Source organism: Geotrypetes seraphini, chromosome 5 (assembly GCF_902459505.1).
Source record: "Geotrypetes seraphini chromosome 5, aGeoSer1.1, whole genome shotgun sequence".
In the NCBI taxonomy this organism is placed as follows: Eukaryota; Metazoa; Chordata; class Amphibia; order Gymnophiona; family Dermophiidae; genus Geotrypetes; species Geotrypetes seraphini.
This window is the reverse complement of record NC_047088.1, coordinates 204,019,305-204,035,875: the sequence shown is the minus strand read 5'-3', so window position 1 is coordinate 204,035,875 and position 16,571 is coordinate 204,019,305. Positions and strand designations below refer to the sequence as shown.

Sequence of the window (16,571 nt, the reverse complement as noted above, 5' to 3'; positions counted from 1 at the left end):
TTTGAACCAAAAGAAGTATGAAAAGAGATTGAAGGACCTAAACATATATATGCTAGAGGAGAGGAGGGACGGGAGATATGATACAGACATTTAAATACTTGAAAGGTATTAATATAAAACCAAGAGATAATGGTAAAACTAGAGGGCATAACTTGAGGTTGCAGGGAGGAAGACTTAGGAGTAATGTTAGGAAATTCTTTTTTCATGGAGAGAGGGTGGTGGATGGCTTGAATGCCCTCCTGAGGAAGGTGGTGGAGAGGAAAACAGTGATGGAATTCAAAAAAGCATGGGTAAACACAAAGGATCTCTAATTAGAAAACAAACAAATGATATAAATTAAAGAACTAAGGCATTGGACAAACTTGTATGGTTTGTGTCCCATATGTGGTGATTCAGGTAGGATGGGCTGGGGAGGGCATCAGTGGGATCTCCACTAACTTGGAACATGAGGACATTACTGACTAGACTTTACGGTAGATTTCCTGCAAACAATGGGATGGTTGGATATGCTGGCATGAGCTTTCTTAGCAACTTCAATGGTTGGAACCTAGGACATTACCAGGTGGACTTTAGTCATTGGCCCAGAAATATCAAAGAAGAGAGATGTTAACTTAATCTAATGTGATTAACTAATGGGCAGACTGGATTGAATTGGACTGCCAGGTCTTTATCTGCCGTCATTTAGCATGTTTTTTTATGTATGTTGAGCATTGTTCTGTTTCCTAAGTTTCAGAGCAGGGCAGAATATGCTTATAGCCAGGGAGTTACCTGTGCCTCTCCTTCTTATTTTTCAGTTGAGTTCAATTGCTGTGGTACCAACTGAGGAGGGAGCTGTTCTCCACTGCAGAAGGGAAGGAGTTCACGTTCTTAAAGTGATACCCTTATGTAGTTTCATGAGAAGTGTGAATTACTAGCTAAAATACTCCTGTGTATCCTAACAAAACCCAAATTATCGAGGTAAGAACTTAGGGCTAGATTCACTAAAGATAGCGATTCAATCGCTGTTGGCCGATTCACTAGCTGATTTTCCAACAGCGATTGATTCACTATCAAGTTTGTTATTCTATTGTCCATTAATACTTGCTTTTTGGAAATCAATATGGGGTCAAATAAATAATTTGTTAGATAATCCGATACTATAATATGATACCGTATTGTTTGGCATGTCAGTGAGGGCAAAAAGCCAAATATCCTCCAATAACAATAAGCTTCTACTCATTATGACAGGGGTTGCCATACAACAGATTACAAATAATTGGGATAGGCTGAATTACAGCTTTTGGTGGAACTCTTTGTGTCACATTTTCAAAATGGAAAGGATAATTGCCGTGCAGCAAGGAAATTTTAAGAAATTTCAGATTATTTGGGAGCCAATAACAAGATACTGTAAAGATTGAAATTATTGCATAGAATAAATATTAATTCCCTTTTGTTCATAAACGTCTAGGGTGGGGTGGGGGGTGGGAATATTTTATGATCTCTTCTGCTTATGATTGTTGGATATAAAGGAGGGGGATATTTGATGAAAGCTATAATTTGATGATATAATAAGTAGTGTTAAAGTATAAAATGATTTTATTTGTATTATACTTATTGTAAGTTTAAAAAATGAATAAAGATTTATTTAAAAAAAAAAGTTTGCATGCAAATGATTTGCATGGAGGTGCAGATAATTTGCATGTAAACCCACTGACTCAATCGCTCAGTGAACGATTGACACATGGTAGAGCCCTAACAGTAGTGACAGGGGAAGCAGCCTCCTGTCACTGCTGTCAGGGCTTCTGCTTTTTTAAAAAATGAAACGGATGTTCTGTGTAACTTAAACACACAACATCTGTTCCATTAAAAAAGACCCCCCCCCCTGCGCTAGCACCCCCGAGCCACCGTCCCACCTCCCCGAACCCCAAAAAGATAGCAGGAGGGATGCCCACTCCCTCCTGCCAGAAAAAACCTCCCACATGAAGAAAAAGGCAGGAGGGATGCTCACTCACTTGCTCCTGCTACGAAGTCACCCGCTCCCCCCCCAAAGAAAAAAAAAAAACGGCAGGAGAGATGTCTACTCCCTCCTGTCTGAAAAGGCAGGAGGGATGCCACCGGAGGCCACCCTCCAGGCCCCACACCTTAAAGTTGGGAGCAGGAGGTACTGAAAACACTTCCTGCTCCTCCTCTTCTTCACGACAACACTGGGCCTTAGGCCCCTCCCCGGTGCATCATATGATTCATGGGGTGGGGCCTAAGGCCTTGATTGGTTCAGACGCCTTATGCCTCTCCTGTGGGCGGGGCCTGAGGCGTCTGAGCTAATCAGGGACTTCCTTATGAAGGAGCCTAAGGAAGTCTCTGGATGACCATTTCTTTTGGCCAATGAGGGACTTCCTTAGGCTCCTTCCTAAGGAAGTCCCTAATTGGCTTAGATGTCTCGGAGGGGCCCAAGGCGTCTGAGCCAATCAGGGCCTTAGGCCTCTCCCCGTGCATCACACAATGCACCGGGGAGGAGCCTGAGGCCCAGTATTGTTGCAAAGAGGAGGAGAAGGAGCAAGAGGTGTTTTCAGTACCTTTAAGGTACGGGGCATGGGCCTGGAGGAAGAGGAGGTGGGGGGGCCTCTGGTGGTAGGAGGGAGTAGACATCCCTCACAACGGTGGGGGATTTTTTTTTTTTTTTATGGGCAGATATTTTGCTTGTGTAACACACACAAAATATCTGTGCTATTGAGAAAAAAAAACCCAGGCAATTGGGTTTTAGGATCAGTAAAACCCAATGCTAAAGAGCCAAGCAATGTAAGTAAATCAGTCGCTTGGCTATTTTGTATGGGATTTTACTAATTTGCATGGCTTTATCAGAAAATGGGCGATCGAGGGGAAAAACATGTCAGTTAGCAGTGATCGCTGACCTTTAGTGAATCTAGCCCTTAAATATGTCATTTGGGTGTTATTAAATCTTGGTACACAGTGATTGATTAGACTGGGTAAACTAACATTTTTGTTTCAATTTTTTATTTGCCTTCAGTTTAGATCTTTGAGACCATGGGCATTAAGGTTCAGCGTCCTCGGTGCTTCTTTGACATAGCCATCAACAATCAACCTGGTAATGGAATATAATTTTTACATACAATGTCAATTTAAATGGACTTGACAATGCACATTTCCAGGAACATTTTAATTAAAAAACATATACTTTCCCATTAGCAGGAAGAGTTGTGTTTGAACTGTTTTCTGACGTGTGCCCGAAGACATGTGAAAACTTTCGCTGCCTTTGCACAGGTTTGTACATTTGATGCATTTGATTTGTTTACATAGGAGTTGAGCAGTTTGACATACAAGTAATCTACTAAATCTACCAAAGGTGTAAATGGCCACCTGAGTGTTCATTCTAAGAGTATAATTCTGTTGAGTGGTTCATAAACAAATGATATACAAGATTGCATGGTTTATATGTTAGAAAACACAAAATCAAAAAAGACAAAAAACCCCACTGAAAAATCAAAAATGTGGGGTGAAATAACTATTGCCAAAGATCATAAATAATTCATTAATCAATACTGAAAAGAATGGTAGGGCTGAGCTTTCATTCAAAATATAAAACTCATTTGTGGTGAGACCTCAGAAATTCATTCCCTAACTCACTATAGAGCAGCCTAAGTTGATCCATTCGAGGGATTAATTTATCAATCACTGGTCAATCACCACTCACCAACCTTAATGCAAAATCTTATAGTGTTAAAACAATAAATATAAATATTCTGTAAATATAAGTGTGAAATTTAGCTTCAGACAGCAATGAAACTTCACAATCGTGATCTCAACGGGGCCCATTTTGCCCATGGCTTCGTCAGGAGATCAAGAGAAATGACTATAACTGAATATGTTCCAACCACATTTAACATCCAGTGACCTGGAAGACAGAAAGAAGATCAACCTCCCACCTTCATAAACATTCAAACTCCTTTTACTTGCACATCCAAACATTACTAAACATATACTGAACAAACTATAAGTACTAAACAATGCCTGCAACACTGGAGGACCGGGTCAAAATTTACTCTCATTGTAAATCCTCACTCAGAAAGAACCCATACTTCCCAGTAACATATCTGTTTTTCATAATACACAACTTCAATATTCACAAACCTCTCTTGCAAAACTGTCTTACCAATTGGCAGAAAGCTTAGATGTGACCCATGTCACTATGCAGTCATCCTCCCTAGGACTTGTGCTCTATAACTTCTGCCCTGTAATGGCGTTAGCCTGAAAAAACGCCGTAGCAAAACTAAAGTGCCACCTATGCTGAAAACTTATCCTAACCCTGATTCTGGGAATGATTTTTAGATGGACAACAGCAAGTCGTATATCAACAACCACGCCAACCCAGAGGTCAGAAGGCACAATTCCAGGAAGGAGGTCGATCAAGACCCCAAACAAGGTCTCAGAGATGCCAATTCTGGAATCCTTGGTAGTTAATTTATCTAATGCAATCCTCTCGGAGGCTGATATCACTTTATTATCACGTGGACTTTCTTTTGTTCCTGCACCCCATTTTGATCTATTCCAGTTTCAAATAGACTTGGAACGTTTTGTGTGCGTCCTACAGTTGCGATTATTTTTTCGTGACAAACCACAGGAACATGATTGTTCTAGAGCAGTGGTCTCAAATTTGAAAATGGTAGGATAGTTTATTGTCGATCAGTACCCCAAGGATTTTGATTGAACTAACAAGGTTTATTGGTTTATTATTGATAGTTATCGGGGAAGTTAGACGAATATTTTCTTTCCAAGGAAAGAGAAGACAAATTTTTTTAGTGATATTCAACGAGAGCATATTGTCATGGGCTCCTTTTACAAAGGCGCGCTAACGGTTTTAGCATGCGCTAGCCGCTACCGCCGCCTCTTGACCAGGTAGTAGTTTTTCAGGTAGCGCGCACTAATCCAGTGCGTGTGCTAGAAATGCTAGCGCACCTTTGTAAAAAGAGCCCTAAGCCAGTGACTAATCTTGTTAAGCTTTAAATTGATAACACTGATGTCATCAGCATTAGACGTATCTATGGGATAGATAATCTGAATATCATCCGCATAAGCGTATGCGGTGAGACCAGTTGATTGACATAAAGTGAGCAAAGGGGCTAGATAGATGTTGAAGAGTAAAGGGGAGAGTATTGATCCTTGTAGAACTCTGAAATTGTTTTTAAATACAGTGAACGATGTATTATTAAAGGATACGACGGAAGTATGATTTGAGAAATAAAAAAAGAACCAGTCAATAATTTTTTCAGAGATTTCGACTGCGGCAAGTCTTTGGAGAAGTAATGAGTGATCTATCGTGTCAAAGGCGGCTGAGAGATCTAGAGAAACAAGAATAACAGATTTATGTTGATCAAAATAGTATTGTATGGAAATAGTGAGGCCTAATAAAGCATGTTCTGTTGAATGATTATTAGAAAACCAGTTTGATTAGGATGTAAAGCATGAGTTTGGGTTAAAGAAGTCAGATATCTGGTTAAATACTATGTTCTCAGTTAATTTTGAAAGAAATGGAAGGTTTGAAATAGACCTGTAGTTAGCGCATTTTAATTGCAGGATAATTTCAAGAATGTTTCCAGGCTAATGGTATTGTTGCTGTGGTAAGACTTTTGGTAATGAGTTTAAGAATAAATGGGCCAAAAATAGAAAAGTGGTGTTTTAGGATGAATGGTGGAATGGAATCAGTTTGAAATATTGAGGTTCAAGGATTGTATGATACGCTGAATGTCGTTTAGTGTAGGAAGGTTGAAATGAGAGCACTTTGCACATAGTTTTGTCACCAAAGTGTTCAAGAAATCTACTGACCGCAACACTATTCTACATGCTAACATTTGTCATCCAAGGGCTCTTAAAAACAGTTTGCCTTACTCTTAATTTCTGTGGTTTTGACGCATTTGTCAAGATGATACATCTTTTAAACAACAAGCTAAGAAATTCATGCATGACATTAAAGTAAGGGGCAATTCTAAACGTACACTTAAGAGAGCTTACAAAAGAGCCAAATATCAGAATCGAGCTCTGCTGTTGTGGTCCCAGAATAATAATAATAATAATTTTATTCTTATATACCAGAATAGGGAAAGAATGTCTGACAGCACTTTAACATTGGTATTAAGTTATATGTCATGGGGGGAAGAGGTGGCTAATCTCATAAGAAGGAATTGGGGAATGTTACAATGCCATCCTGCCCTTAGGGGCATGGATCTTAGAATAGCGTTTTCCCGGGGCAAGAATTTAAAGGAACTTCTGAATCCAGCTATGCTTTCTTTACCCCAAGTTCCCACATTGTTGAAGGGATACAGAAGATGTGGCTCGTGTAAAACCTGTGACATCACTCTTGAATGTGACTTTTTCTTTAATCCATTTGATAATAAGGAATATCAATTACGTCACTTTATCATCTGCAGATCTTCCAATGTTGTTTATGTGCTAACATGCAGTTGTAAAAAGTTATACATAGGAAAAACCACTCGATTTCTGCATGTTAGGATTACTGAGCACAGATCAGCTGTTCTGACCAAGTGTTCTGACCAAGTTTATTCATGGCTTGATATACCGACCATCACATATATCTGGGCAGTTTACAATATCACAAATTAAAAGGTTTAATTTAAATGGGTAAAATAAAATAATATGGGTTAAATCTAAAACTATGACAATGGAGACTGATTAGAAACGAGAGGATTTTTGGGGATAGGAAAGTAATTAATTACAATGATAAATAAAAATAAAAGGGCGGTAGAAGGAAGGGAAGTAACATGAGGAAGTGGGGGCGGGGGGTTTGTTTTGTTTTTTCACTCACTTATTTCTTACTTATTGGTAGGTATCTTTAAAGAGAAAGGTTTTAAGATTTGTTTTAAATTTGATTAGGGAGTCTTCATTGCGAAGATGGAATGGCATTGCGTTCCAGAGTGAAGGTGCAACTTCTGAAAAAATTGAATTTCTGGTGTAGTATAGGTCCTTTATTAATGGTACAGTCAATAGATTTTGATTCGTAGATCTAAGGACCCTAGAAGGAGTATGTTTTTTCATTCCAAATGATTGATTGTTCTTCGGGTTCGAGGGGAGCAAGATCTTTTAGGTCTAGGTTAAGAGAGTTTTGAATTGTGGAGGTTGTAATTTTTGAGAAATCTTGGACATTGTAAGTATTAGGAATTGGAACATAACCTGTAGGTGAAAGAAGAGAGAAACTAATGAGGGCATGATCGGACCAGGGGAGAGAGTGGATTGTCAGGTTTTGAAACAGATGGGCTATTGGATTTGGGCTGAATAGCAGCATATCGATAGTGTGTCCAGCTTGATGCGTGGGAGAGGAAATCAGTGGGGTTAGGGAAATGTCTGAGGTTAATGTTAGTAGTTCAGTGGTGTTGGAATGATTTGGTAGGTCAAAAGGAATGTTAAAATCACCCAGTAGAATAGGGTTGAACTGAGAGATACAGAAATCCATGATTGTTGTCAAGAGTAATGCGAGAGAAGATTTATAGACCTGGGGAGGGAGGTACCGTATTTTCACCCATATACCGCGCACCCGTGTAAAACGCATACACGGGTATAGCGCGCGGGGAACAGAAATTTATGTTAAAAAATTTTACTATAGCGCGCACACGCATATACCGCGCATGCCGCCCTGACTTTCCTCTCGCCGCCCCGACTCTCCGTTCGCCGCTCCGACTCTCCTTTCCGAAGGACTGCTCGCACCCCCACCCGAAGGACCGCTCGCACCCCCACAGCCTCCCCCCCCCTGCATGGAGAAGCTGCCTACCGTTGTTTCTGGATGCCAGTGAGCCCAGCTGCTTCCTCTGCCGATGGTCCTGTCCCTTCTCTGAGCCCTGCGCTATGCTGCTTCCTCTTCTGGCGGTCCCACCCTTTCTCTGACATCAGAGAAAGGGAGGGACCACCGGAAGAGGAAGCAGTGCAACGCAGGGCTCGGAGAAGGGGTTGGACCGCCGGCAGAGAAAGCAGCTGGGCTCACTGGCATCTGGAAACAACAGTAGGCAGCTTCTCCATGCGGGAGGGGGAGGGGGGAGGCTGTGGGGGTGCGAGCGGTCCTTCGGGTGGGGGTGCGAGCGGTCCTTCGGGGTGATGAATCGGACGTCGGGAGGGGGGGGACTATGTAAAAAAAATTTGTACAACGCGCTCACGTATAACGCGCATGGTTTGTAAAATCGTGTATAACGCGCACATTATATGCGTGAAAATACGGTAAATTAGTAAAAAAATTCAGGGGTGTTTTATTAGATAATGTAAAGTTTCTAGTGGTAGAGTATTGGGTATGAAAGAGTTCCAAATTGCAGGGGAAGTGAGGTGTGAAAGATGATGGCAAGGCCACAACCTTTATTTAAATGGGATTGAGTTTTGGCTTTGTAATTGGTGGGGCATGATTGATTGATTCTCTCATTGTCCAGCACTATCAGGATACTGGGCATAGTTTTGAATGTTTTTAAGATGTTTGCTATTGATTCTGTTATAGCAGGCAGCAGAGGGGGTGGCATTGACAGATTTTTGATCCAACGTAAACAACGTTGGATTTATCGTTTACATTCTTTAATACCTGTGGGTCTGAACCGAGCAGTTGAATGGAAGATATTTTTTTGAGGTGCGAGTCAAACAGGGAGCTAATTGGTGAGCCATGACTGACTGTGGATTGGGAAAGAGGTTGATTAGATGAATGACTGAGAGGCTTTTTGATTGGCTAAGGCGGTCTTTATACAAGCAGGGTTAGGATGAGTTTTCAGCATAGGTGGCCCTTTAGTTTTGCCACGGCGTTTTTTCAGGCTAATGCCATTACAGGGCAGAAGTTATGGAGCACAAGTCCTAGGGAGGATGGGTCACATCAAGCTTTCTGCCAATTGGTAAGACAGTTTTGCAAGAGAGGTTTTCTGAATATTGAAGTTGTGTATTATGAAAAACAGATATGTTACTGGGAAGTATGGGTTCTGAGTGAGGATTTACAATGCAGGTTATAACTCAGAGTAAATTTTGACCCGGTCCTCCAGTGTTGCAGGCATTGTTTAGTACGGTGTCAGGTCAAAAGCGCGCCGGGACAAAGGCGCGCCCAGACAATTGAGCGCAGCGCGAGGGCGCACGCCGCACAAAATTACTGTTTTTAGGGCTCCGATGGAGGGGCATGGGGGGGAACCCCCCCACTTTACTTAATAGAGATCGCACCGTGTTGTGGGGGGTTTGGGGGGTTGTAACCCCCCCACATTTTACTGAAAACTTCATTTTTTCCCTGTTTTTAGGGAAAAAGTTAAGTTTACAGTAAAATGTGGGGGGTTACAACCCCCCAAAACCCCCATAACGCCGGCGCGATCTCTATTAAGTAAACTAGGGGGGGCTCCCCAACAAAACCCCCCCGTCGGATCCCCTAAAAACTGTAATTTTCTTCGGCGCGCGCCTCCATCTTGCGCTCAGTTGTCGGCGCACGCCTTTGTCTTTCGCAGGGTTGTCTATGAACCGTTTAGTACTTATAGTTTTGTTCAGTATATGTTTAGTAATGTTTGGATGTGCATGTAAAAGGAGTTTGAATGTTTATGAAGATGGGAGGCTGATCTTCTTTCTATCTTCCTGGTCACTGGATGTTAAATGTGGTTGGAACATGTTCAGTTATAGTCATTTCTCCTGATCTCCTGACGAAGCCACGGGCGAAATGGGCCCCTTTGAGATCATGATTGTGAAGTTTCATTGCTGTTTGAAGCTAAGTTCCACACTTATTATTTTTACAGAATATTTATGATATTTATAATATTTATTGTTTTAACACGATAAGATTTTGCATTAAGGTTGGTGAGTGGTGATTGCTAAATTAATCCCCCGAATGGATCAGCTTAGGCTGCCCTATAGTGAGTTGGGGAATGAATTTCTGAGGTCTCACCACAAATGAGTTTTATATTTTGAATGAAAGCTCAGCCCTACCATTCTTTTCAGTATTGATTAATGAATTATTTATGATCTTTGGCAATAGTTATTTCACCCCACATTTTTGTTGTTTATATGTTAGAAATCCAGTGAAAATTATACCCTTGTATACAGTTGAATATTTTTTTTTATTATACTATAACGTTATTTAAAATGTAAGAAATATATATGAAAGCAGGTTCCTTATGTGAAAGTGTCTTATATTTCAAAGTGTACAGCATGTGAAAGACTTTAATTTCTAAAGCTGTTTCTGGTAGAAAGAGTACAGGAGTTTTAACAAGTGGGTTATGTATACCCACCCACGAGTTTGTGAAGAAAAAGTTAAATTTTCATTGGCTCTACCTTCTGCTCTGGACTGCACTCCATTCCCTCCTCAGTTGTTCCTTCTATGTGCAAGTTGGAAGGTAGTTTTCTGATCTTCTCTGAGATAATTTTTATTATTTTTGAGTATTTTATCCTGATTATGAAGCTTTTGGTACTGCAGAGATTCCCAGTGCTCCTGGGACATCTCTGACTGCGAGAAGACGCAGACTCTCTGGACTGAGTGTAGCTAGCAGGGCAGCCCTTGGTGGAACCTGCTTAGCCAGCATGCACTAACAATTTGTAGGTTTGGGACCATTCCCCTTGTAGTGGAGCTCACTTGTGGTTATTCAAAGCTTGAGCACAGTCTGTGTGGCCCCATTCTGGTCCTGAAGGCTTTATTGTGTGCTAGCTGCGTTTTCTTCTTCCATCGATGCGTGTGGAGCTAGGGGGTTTGAGATCTCAGTCACATTTATTGGTTTGACTGGCAGCCCGAAGATACAAGCTTTTGGAGCCACTTACACACTTGTCTGAGGCAGAGGTCTTCTCTGTACTTCAGCTGGAGTCCCAACTAAAGCAGTCCCAGCACCAGCAGTAACTGTGAGTATAGGCTATTGTAGCCTATGGGATACATTGAAGGTGATTTTAAATTGCATTTTTGAGGGCTGCTGTGGCTTCCTTTAGGGTCCCCCACCTCTATAAACACATCCTTGTATTTTTTTGAACTGTTAAGTTTGCTCTCCTGGGCCATTTTTAGTGCTGGAATGCTGCCATGGTGGCCATCTTGGATTTTTCAGTCTAACTCAATCTGCCTCAAAAACATCATGATTTGGTTCAGAATCGATATAGATGGACTCCTATATCATGCCAATTTGCGTTGGATGACCGAAAGAAGAGTGTCCACGTGCCACATGCCGTGGTGGGGGGTACGGGACATATGCATAGTCCCCTCTGTTTCTTCCAGGGCCATGGAAGTGGAAATAGGGAACTACAGACTTCTGTGGTAAGTAAAATTAATGGAAATGCTTTTAAAACAGAATACGTTTCTGGAATTCAGTGGATTACAGGACTCAAGGCAACATGGATTCACTAGAGGCAGGTCTTGCCGGAGAAATATGATCAATTTCTTTGAGATATCAGAGAATTGGATAGAGGGAGCGCTCTAGATGTAATGTATTTAGATTTTAGCAAAGTGTTTGACAGTGTTCCACATTGGTGTCTGATAAATAAACTGAGTGCTCTTGGTATGAAACCCAAAGTTGATGGAATGGGTGAAGAAATGGTTGAGTGAAAGACAACAGAGGGTAGTAGTCAATGAAGATCGCTTGGAGGAAAGGAATGTTACCAGTGGTGTGCCTCAAAATTTAGTTTATCCCAGGACAAGCAGGCAGGTATTCTCACTAGTGGGTGATGTCATCCGACAGAGCCCCGATACGGACATCTTGCAAGTATGTCTTGCTTGAAGAAACTCAGAAGTTTCGAGATGCCCGCACCGCGCATGCGCCAGTGCCTTCCCGCCCGATGGTCCGGGCGTGTCTCCTCAGTTCTTTTTCTTCCGCGGAGCTGAGAAGTCTATCTTCAATTTGCGCCCATTGAATCTCTTTTTTGCCTTCTATTTTGCTGCGGGTTGAGTTCTTTTGGCTCTCCTGTGCATTTATTTCTTTCTTTGATTTCTTTTTTCAAAAAAAAAAAAAATTTTTCCTTCCGATACCGGGTCGGCCGCGTGGCTGGGGCCCCGCGCCTTCGACTTTGCGGCGGAGCTTTTCCGGCCTATGTCCCGGCCGATTACCGGTTTTAAAAAGTGTAGCAAGTGCCAGCGCGCGATTTCGCTCACGGACCCTCATCGACGCTGCTTACAGTGTCTGGGACCGGATCACTTCCCGAAATCGTGCCGGCCTTGCTCCACTCTGACGGCGAGAGCGTTTAAGCGCCGCTGTCTGCTGTGGGAGTCCATGTTCAAGATGGAAGCTTCATCGGATCCTGCAGCTTCGACATCGACGGGTGCTTCGACTCCTTCCGCGAAGCCCTCTGCCTCTCCGGCTGCTTCGGGCCTCCTGAGACCGGCATCGTTCACACCGGTTTCGGCTTCGGCGCCGGTGCCTTCCTCTGTCTCCTCGGAGCAGGTATCGACCCCGACAGTTCCACCGGTGGTGCTCAAGGTGCCGAAGACTGGCAAGCAGAAGCACGCAGCACCGAAGGAGCGCGGAGACCGTGCGGAAGGGCCCCCTTTTGGTGTGGATCCCTCCATATCGGCTTCGTTGCGGTCCCTTCTGGAGGCTCAGTTCGTGGAGCTCATGTAGACCATGGGGCCTCGGCTGATTGCCACCATCCAGGGTGACCTCTCAGCTTCGGCTTCGAGGGGCGGACCGCCCCCTCCTCCTCCTCCTCGCCGCACGACCTCGTTGCTCGGCGAGGAGGAGCGGCGAGCGGTGTCCGGGTCCTCGAGGAGGTCCTCCGTTAGTGCTGTGCCTCCTTTGGAACCGATTCCCTCGAGGAGGGCCTCCCTTAGTGATATGCCTCCCTTGGAGCCCATCCCCTCGAGGAAAGTCTCGTTTAGTGACCTGCCTCCCTTGGAACCGATTACTCCGCCCATGACTCAGTGTGGCGGCCACCTTCGGGGCCACCCAGTCCTGGGCATAGCAGGAAGCAGGACGAGTTCTTCCGAACCCCCTATCAAGCCTGGGCGTCGTCGGGGGAGGCTCCGACTCTTCCGCCTCTGCGATCGACGGCATCGAGTCCGATCTGCTCCTTGGAGGCGTCTGACCCAGTTTCTCACAGACGGGCTTGATCCCCTTCCAGGCATCGAGAGGGGCATCGATCCAGACATTCTTCGAAGCATTCCTCTCGGCACTCGACCGTCTCGCCTCAGAAGAAATTGCCTCGGTTGAGGTATGCTGCTTCGACTGGGTCTCCTCCGGGCCCGGAGTTCGAGGACCCCGAGATTTTCTACTCGTCCTGTTGCTCGCAGGCCTCTCTGGAGCCTGAAGCCTCTTCTTCTTCTAGTCCGTCTCGCAGACCGGCGACGGCGGACCAACTATCCTTTTCATCGTTCCTCAGGCAGATGGCAGATGACATGGACATTACTCTCGATGCTGGGTCTCGATATTCCAAGGAGTACCTCGATACCATGCACTTGCCTCGTCCTCCGGCAGAGTCCTTGCGGCTTCCCCTGCACAAGCTCCTCGACCAGACCTTCATGCGATGCTTCGAGTCTCCTTACTCTATCCCTGCGGTCCCTGGCAAATTGGATGCGCGGTACCGCACGGTGCATCATAAAGGCTTCAAGGGTCCTCAGCTTTCTCACCAGTCCCTCCTGGTTGAATCCTCGCTCAAGCGGTCTCATCCTGGCCAGGTCTATGCTTCAGTGCCTCCGGGCCGCGAGGGCAGAACCATGGATAAGTTTGGTCGACGCATCTATCAGAATTCGATGATGGCGTCTCGAGTCCTGAATTACAATTTCCACTTTGCAGCCTACTTGGAATTTTTTCTACCTGTGCTTCGGAAGTTCACACCCTACATCGAGTCCCAGGCTAGGTTTGAGTTTGAGGAAGTGGTTGCTTCGCTGTCCCAACTTCGGCTTCAGTTAATGCAATCTGCCTATGATGCGTTCGAGCTCTCAGCCCGAGCGGCAGCCTGCTCGGTGGCGATGCGCCGGTTGGCCTGGTTGCGGACCATTGATATGGACCCGAATCTTCAGGACCGCCTGGCGAACGTCCCGTGTGCTGGGGCGGATCTTTTTGACGAATCCATCTAGACTGTCACGAAGAAGTTGTCTGACCACGAAAAGTCCTTCCAATCTATCCTTCGGCCGAAGCCTAAGCCTCAGCAGTCTCGACCTTCTCGCCCGCCGTTGATTTATCAGCGGCGTTATCAGCCGAGGCAAACTCCACCTGCGAGGCAACCGGCGAAGCGACAGCCTCCCCAGAAGGGTCAGCCTAAGTCTCAGTCGCCTGCTGTCCCTAAGACCACTCAGCCTTTTTGACTGTCTCGTCGAGGGCATAACCAACCTCGTTCTGCCTCCACCTGTTTTTCCCATCGGAGGGCGCCTCCATCATTTTTATCATCGCTGGGAGGCCATAACAACCGACCTCTGGGTCCTTACTATCATCAGGGAAGGATACTCTCTTCATTTCCATCGGGTCCCTCCGGACCACCCTCCAAGAGAGTATCCTTCCAACTTGACTCAGACCGCCCTTCTTCTTCAGGAAGCTCAGGCTTTGCTCCGGCTTCGTGCCGTAGAACCGGTCCCGACGGACCAACTGAACCAGGGGTTTTACTCCCGGTACTTCCTTGTTCCGAAGAAGACGGGCGACCTGCGACCCGTTTTGGACCTCAGGGTCCTCAACAAATTCCTAGTCAAAGAGAGGTTTCGCATGCTGACACTTGTTCTCTCTACCCCCTCCTCGAGCAGAACGACTGGTTATGCTCTCTGGATCTCAAGGAGGCCTACACTCATATTCCCATTCATCCGGCCTCTCGCAAGTTCCTCAGATTTCGGGTGGGACATCTCCATCTGCAGTATCGAGTGCTTCCATTCGGCCTGTCTTCGTCCCCCAGAGTCTTCACCAAATGTCTGGTTGTGGTGGCCGCGGCCCTCCGGAAGCAAGGTCTTCAGGTATTTCCCTACCTCGATGACTGGCTGATAAAGGCTCCCTCGGCCTCAGGGGTCATCTCAGCAACCCTGTCAACGATTCTGTTCCTGCAGAGTTTGGGATTCGAGATCAACTTTCCCAAGTCTCATCTACAGCCGACCCAGTCTCTTCCCTTCATCGGGGCTGTCCTGGATACCGTACGTCTCAGAGCATTCCTTCCTCCTCAGCGCATGGATGCTCTCCTTCATCTCTGCCAGTCTGTGTCTTCTCGCCAGACCATCTCAGCGAGACACATGATGATCCTCCTGGGCCACATGGCCTCTACAGTTCATGTGACGCCGTTTGCCAGACTCCACCTCAGAATTCCTCAGTGGACCCTGGCATCTCAGTGGACTCAGGTGTCGGATCCGTTGACTCGACACATCACAGTCACTCCTGCTCTTCGGCAGTCTCTACTCTGGTGGATGACCTCTTCGAATCTATCCAGAGGTTTGCTGTTTCATTCTCCTCCCCACCAGAAGGTTCTCACAACCGATTCCTCGACCTATGCCTGGGGAGCGCATCTGGATGGGCTTCGCACTCAGGGATTCTGGACCTGTGCGGACCGACTCCATCAAATCAATCTTCTGGAGCTCAGAGCCATCTTCAATGCTCTTCAAGCTTTTCAACATCTGCTTCACGACATGGTGGTCCTCATTCGCACCGACAATCAGGTCGCCATGTATTATATCAACAAGCAGGGGGGCACGGGCTCGGCCTCCCTCTGCCAGGAAGCTCTCAGAGTCTGGAATTGGGCGGTTCGCCACAACGCCTTCCTCAAAGCTGTCTACATTCAGGGAAGGGACAATGTCTTGGCGGATAAACTGAGTCGTCTTCTCCAGCCTCACGAATGGACACTCCATTCCAAGCCCCTTCATCAGATCTTTGCTCAGTGGGGAATGCCTCAGATAGACCTCTTTGCGGCTCCACACAATTTCAAGCTGCCTCAGTTTTGCTCCAGGATCTACGCTCCTCATCGCCTCGAGGCAGATGCTTTTCTGCTGGATTGGGGGAATCGCTTTCTGTATGCGTTTCCGCCATTCCCTCTCATTCAGAAGACTGGTCAAGCTGAAGTCCGAACATGCCACCATGATTCTGATAGCTCCTCGGTGGCCCAGGCAACCTTGGTTCTCCCTTCTACTTCAACTCAGCAGCAGGGAACCGTACCTACTTCCAGTGTTTCCTTCACTGTTTACTCAGCATCAGGGGTCTCTGCTTCATCCCAACCTGCAGTCTCTCCACCTGACAGCTTGGTTCCTCTCAACGTAACTCTGCACCAGTTTTCCCAGGCGGTGAGGGATGTCTTGGAGGCTTCCAGGAAGCCTGCTACTCGTCAATGCTACTCCCAAAAATGGATTAGATTTTCTTCATGGTGAATTTCCAATTCTAAGGAGCCTCAGCGAGCCTCCCTATCCTCTGTTTTGGACTATCTTTTACATCTGTCTCAGTTTGGTCTCAAGTCGACATCTATACGAGTCCACCTGAGTGCTATTGCGGCTTTCCATCAGCCTCTACAAGGGAAACCTCTCTCTTCTCATCCTGTGGTTTCCAGATTTATGAAAGGATTGTTTCATGTCAATCCTCCTCTCAAACCGCCTCCAGTGGTTTGGGATCTAAATGTTGTCCTTTCTCAGCTTATGAAACCTCCTTTTGAGCCTCTGAGAAAGGCTCCACTAAAGTTTCTCACTTGGAAAGTGGTTTTTCTGGTGG

At 45.4% G+C, this 16,571-nt stretch overlaps 1 protein-coding gene across 1 annotated transcript in view; it reads left to right on the top strand.

The window, feature by feature from the left end:
* PPIG (peptidylprolyl isomerase G) overlaps window positions 1–16,571 on the top strand; it is a 259,537-nt gene that overhangs the window by 34,141 nt on the left and 208,825 nt on the right. The window contains 2 exon segments of the mRNA XM_033944704.1: window positions 3,005–3,082; window positions 3,184–3,258. Of these exon segments, the coding sequence (XP_033800595.1) occupies window positions 3,022–3,082; window positions 3,184–3,258 (136 nt within the window). The 5' untranslated portion in view covers window positions 3,005–3,021.